This window comes from Lipotes vexillifer, unplaced genomic scaffold, assembly GCF_000442215.2.
Source record: "Lipotes vexillifer unplaced genomic scaffold, Lipotes_vexillifer_v1.1 scaffold521, whole genome shotgun sequence".
NCBI lineage: Eukaryota > Metazoa > Chordata > Mammalia > Artiodactyla > Lipotidae > Lipotes > Lipotes vexillifer.
In genome coordinates, this window is record NW_006778737.1 from 1,248,078 (window position 1) to 1,253,134 (window position 5,057).

A 5,057-nucleotide genomic window follows, 5' to 3' on the forward strand; every position below is an offset into this window, starting at 1 on the left:
CTTGTCCTAAGCATTAATGGAGACAAAAGCTTGGAATTACTAGCAGCAGAGTTAAGCTGTGGATTAGAGACAGCCTTCGTGTTTTGAGGGAAAGATAATTTTATCTGGGGTTTTCATTTCCATTTTCATCTTGCTTGATTTTTCCTCAAAGCTGAAGTCCAGTTTTTCCCTTGAATATCATCATATTCTCTCCAATTTACTAGCAATTTTAATTGTTAAAGAGAGTTACTGACCCATTATTTCCTTTAACAAGAACAGCCTTTTATCCTTTAGGTTTTTGGAAATGATTTTAGGGGAAATACACTAGTGATCTTGTATATTATCTTACTTCTTGAATATTCTTACATATTATGAACTCACTTTGCAATATTTAATAATATTGTTATTAGTATCTGAAAATATAAAAGGATATGCGTATTACATTCATAGTTACTTCTTTAATATTACAAATTCTATATTTAATTTTTTCTGACTTCTAAGTGTTACTTGCTCTAGTTATAGATGCATAATTTCTATTATTAATGATTTCAGTTATAAATACATAACAGGTTATAAACACTATTTATTTCAATTATACACAAAACTGAATTTTAGAATCACATAAATCAGTTATATTAAGCTGTCACTGGAAAATAATGAGATAATGATATTCTAGAGTTACTATGTTTCTTTCCTCACCAGACTTTTTATAGATATGGTAAGTTTGTATAATTAAAAAATAGTTTAGGGACTTCCTGGCAGTCCAGTGGTTAAGACTCCATACTTCTACTGCAAGGGGTCCATGTTCGATCCCTGGTGGGGGAACTGAGATTCCGCATGCTGTGCAGTGTGGCCAAAAAAAAAAAAAACTTTAAATGCACTTCTAGTTGTCGATGAATGTTTGTGATGCTGTTTCATTTTCTTCTAAAGTCTATAATTTTATACAGAATCCTCATACTTCTCAGATTTGGGGGGTTAGGTTTAATTTTAGAGAAATTCTAGATAACCTATGATTACTTTGAAAAATCTCAATTTGTGAAGAGTACTAGTTCAAAACTACTTAAATATTAACATTGTGAAATAGTTATACACAGGACTTGCTAAGCCAAGCAAACATTAAGATGGAGACAGAGCTATATGTCCGAAACTGCAAGATGTTGGAAAGATGCACAGAATGTCAAATGTGATGACATTAAAAAAAATAACAGCAGCAAAAACAACAAACATATACACATGTGTGTATATACATATATAGATATATACATGCTTTTATACACAGAAAGATCTACAAAAATGTTTAATGATGGTTATCTGTGAAGGATGAGATCTGAGGGAGGTTTTACTCTACTTCTATACTGCTTGGATTGTTTACAGTATGTAAACATGACGTTCGGGATTAAAATAAATGGCTATTTGAAAAAACTTACCCATCACATGACCCTTTCCCCTCAAACCCACTCCTGGTGACTTCTAGTCCTCCACCTTAATATGATTTCATAGGAACCTACGAAGAGCAAAGAAAGCTCTTGGTGGATAAATTGTGACTAATATATTTCATAAATAGTGCTTTGAATTTTATAATATTACTGAAAGCAGCTCTTTATGTTAGAAAAAGTGGCTCCACAGGGTGACAGCAGAGACTTCTTGGAAAACATTTAATGCTTCTGGTCTTCCATTTACTTCCCTGCTGCCCTTCCTCCTCTCTCTCCATCTCAGCAATAGTGAAACAGGATAAGCACAGCTTACTGCTCACTGGTTGTTGGGACACAGAGCTCTCTACCCCAAATTATTCTCAGTAAATGATTTTTAAAAAGCTCTAAAATCTGAGTCATGCTACTTTTCCTCAGCAATAAGATACAAACTCCTCTAGTCTTTTCCATGCAATTAAAAAATTAAAGAAAAGAAAAAAATATATAATGGGCATAGATTCAATAATTCAACAAGAATTATTCTACTCTGGTCGTTACCGGAAGAGAAAAGAAGGGCAGAGGAATAGGAAGGAAAAAAAGGCAAGCAAGGGAGAATTCAATCCAAATGGGCAAACTTGAAATACAGCTTCCAGGAAACAAAGTCAGCGTTCTCCAGCTCATATCAAAAAGAACACCCACTTTGGCCTTCCATTAATTAACTGGAAAATAAACACCCAGATCTCCAGTGGCAGGACTCCCTTGTGACGCATCTTATCTTATTCCTGTCTTTAACTGGCAGGTACAGTGGCAAATGCAAAGAAAATACAGTTTTGGCCCAGAAAGTGCCCTGATTATTTCCAGTGACAATGTCAGAACATATACAAAAGGCAGGAGAGTTATCTTACCTCCTCAGTCAACATATTACTTGTAACAAAATATACAGGTGATTGGAAATCACTAAACTGGAAATAGACACAAGCCAGATGATCATTCTTACTTTGATGAATGCAAGTAAAGCACAACATTAAGTGGACTAGAAAAATATTTTAAAATTTGCATTTATTTGTAGCTCAGTTCTCTTGTGCAATGCAATACTAATGGCATGAATAAGACAACTCATGATTTTACATCTCTACTTTGGCAATAATAACTTTGCTTTAAAAAGAAACAACTTGAAACTGGAATGCTATAAGGATTTGTATTGATATATGGTGAGAAATTCTTACTGCTTTATGCCAGAAATCAAGACGAACAAAAGATTCTTGAATAAATCACACTAATATATTTAAGTATAATCATGTTTCAAAATGCAGTTGAAGGAAACTTACTGAAACAAATCACACCTTTGTGCCATTCTTCAGATTATTTGACCTGAATTATTTTGTAAATGGAATCCAGTTGTGGAGTCAATTAGTCATGAGTTTACCGATTTTAGCAAACTAATTTATTAGATTAAATTTGCTCACAAAAAATAGCTGGCTTTTTCTGAAAATGTTTATTAAAATATATAGGAAAGGCCTTTATTGTAACTAAAAGGGCCCAAGTATAATAGGTACCATGTTATAATAGTAATTATTTACAATATATTTTCAGAAAAAAAAGACAATACTCAGATTAAACACAGAAAAGAAAACGTCACATTTTTAACACTTGATATTCCCATTGATTCTTTATATTCCGCAATTGGAAGATAATTCCCCATGGTTAGTTTTCTATCTATTCCAGGAGATCTGTGTTGAAATGTTTTTTGGCCATGAGAAACTGTGATTCTCTATGGGATCTTTTCAGCTTTGCACGCCGATTTTGGAACCAGATCTAAAATTAGGGAAAAGAAAACAGATCTGAGAAATGTTATTTTATTATTCTTAACATTTTAATTACCACGAGTAATAACTAAATTAAAAAATTACCTGGATTCTGTCTTCCTCTAGGTTCAATTTTCGAGCTAAGTCTTCTCTGATATCAATGCCAGGATAGCAGTTTACTCTAAAGACATTTTCCAACACTTCAATCTAAGAATAAGGAAACAGTTATTTCAAGTGTTGGTCTTTGGTATGTTATCATAAAATAGACTTTAATTTGTATAGCAACATAACTGCATTTAAATCTTGGGCAATTAATCTGTATGCCTTTTTTAAAAAATTACTATCCAGAAACTGTTAAAGAGAGAGATAGAGATACAGTCTATTGTTTCATTAATAAGGATTCTAAACTGAGATCCCAAGGTGGATAGGCTTTTGCCCAACAGGGTGTCAGTTAAAGCCTTTGTATTACGATCGTTGGTTGAAAAAACTTCCTACCTGGTTTTGAGTAAAAGCGGTTCTGGGTCTTCGGCCTCTATACCAACTCAACTCTCTTTTCAAAGAAAGTCTTTCTGAGGCTGAAAAGTAATCTTCATATTTCAAAACACTTTCTTCTGGCACTGAGTGATTCACAGTACAAGGTAATGAGATCCCATTAGGAAGACTCGGGACATGTAGACATAGGTTAACCTCTTTCCTATAAGAAGTAATTTCAGGAACTTGTCTTTAATTTTCCTAGTAGAATTCTTCTGGGTTTCACAGGAGAACTGACCTTTCATCGACCAAAATCCAAAAAGCAAACAAAAATGAGAACCCTGCCTTGCTGATAGAGGATGCATTTTGGCCTCTGAATGTCATTTATTTTTCAGTGAAAATAGATTTAGAATATCTGATATGGCAAATAAACCCAGAGATCTTCTGAAGAAAATGAAGGTTCTTGGCATTTCCTGTGGGTGAACTTCATATCCACTTGGATCTAAGGCCGATGTTCTTTTTATTTCCCATAGGACTCAGCTGGAGGCATTAGAAGTGCTAGATTCTTCAATTATGTAACTGAATGAAATTGCAGTTTTTCTCTAAGTCTATGTAGTATGAAAAAAAGGTCAAATTAAACATGGCAAACTAATTAACAAAGAATTTTAAAAATTAAGTTGTGACGTACCTGAAGAGCCGCAGGTGTCTGCCCAGGGCCTGTGGGGTTTCATTGATGGAACACAGTCTTTCTTCTGGTCCAGTCCTAAGATGCTCTCAATTGAAAAGGAGCAGGGCAGGGGTTTGCTTTTCCCAAGCCGAGCACCTTCCTGAAGGCTGGGAGACATCCTCGTGTGGGCTGCACAGAGCTATAGCTCTGGCCTCTCGACTCCTCCCTGGCTGGCTCAGCCCCACGTGTACCGGGCTGGACCTTCCTGCCGTTCACCTTATGGCTCCGCTGACGATGGGGGCTGGATTTAGAACGTCACTAATTAAAATCCCGTCTTAGAAAGTTTTAGCATGTCAATGAACACTGGCCCAGCCAGCAGCTCCAGGAGTTAATTGTTTATTTGTTTGCAAGTAATTAGCAACTAATGGTTACACCAGGGGGGCCACGTACAGGGACAAAAAGTGTTATCTCTCCTAAGCAGAACACAGACTTAACTTTCTCGAAAAGAAGTGATGCACAGACTAACACTCCTCTTTTATTTGAAATCATTAATGTATAAAATCATGCTTTTTATTCTGAAGTTTATACTTTCATGAACTCCAGTTACCTAATACAGGCAAGATAGGAGAGCAGTCAAGTAATAAATAATCTAATTTAAGTGAATTTTCTTCCAAAGAAATTGGAAAAAATAATAATCCCTTAATGCTATTATAGTAATTCTGATGA

At 35.0% G+C, this 5,057-nt stretch overlaps 1 protein-coding gene across 1 annotated transcript; it reads right to left on the reverse strand.

Annotated features, from left to right (window-relative positions):
• Nucleotides 1-3,104: 3,104 nt before the first annotated feature.
• On the reverse strand, nucleotides 3,105-4,509 carry HESX1 (HESX homeobox 1). The gene is made up of 4 exons (XM_007451764.1): nucleotides 4,349-4,509; nucleotides 3,689-3,887; nucleotides 3,299-3,400; nucleotides 3,105-3,203 (listed from the first exon to the last, which is right to left on the reverse strand). Exons 1-4 carry the CDS (start codon nucleotides 4,507-4,509, stop codon nucleotides 3,105-3,107), a joined length of 561 nt encoding a protein of 186 aa, XP_007451826.1.
• Between the last annotated feature and the right edge of the window lie 548 nt (nucleotides 4,510-5,057).

Coding starts and splice junctions, on each gene's coding strand:
- HESX1 (XM_007451764.1), bottom strand. CDS start 4,509: ATGTCTCCCAGCCTTCAGGAAGGTGCTCGGCTTGGGAAAAGCAAACCC. Junction 3,401..3,688: donor CCGCTTTTACTCAAAACCAG/GTAGGAAGTTTT, acceptor CCTTATTCTTAG/ATTGAAGTGTTGGAAAATGT. Junction 3,204..3,298: donor TAGAGGAAGACAGAATCCAG/GTAATTTTTTAA, acceptor CCCTAATTTTAG/ATCTGGTTCCAAAATCGGCG.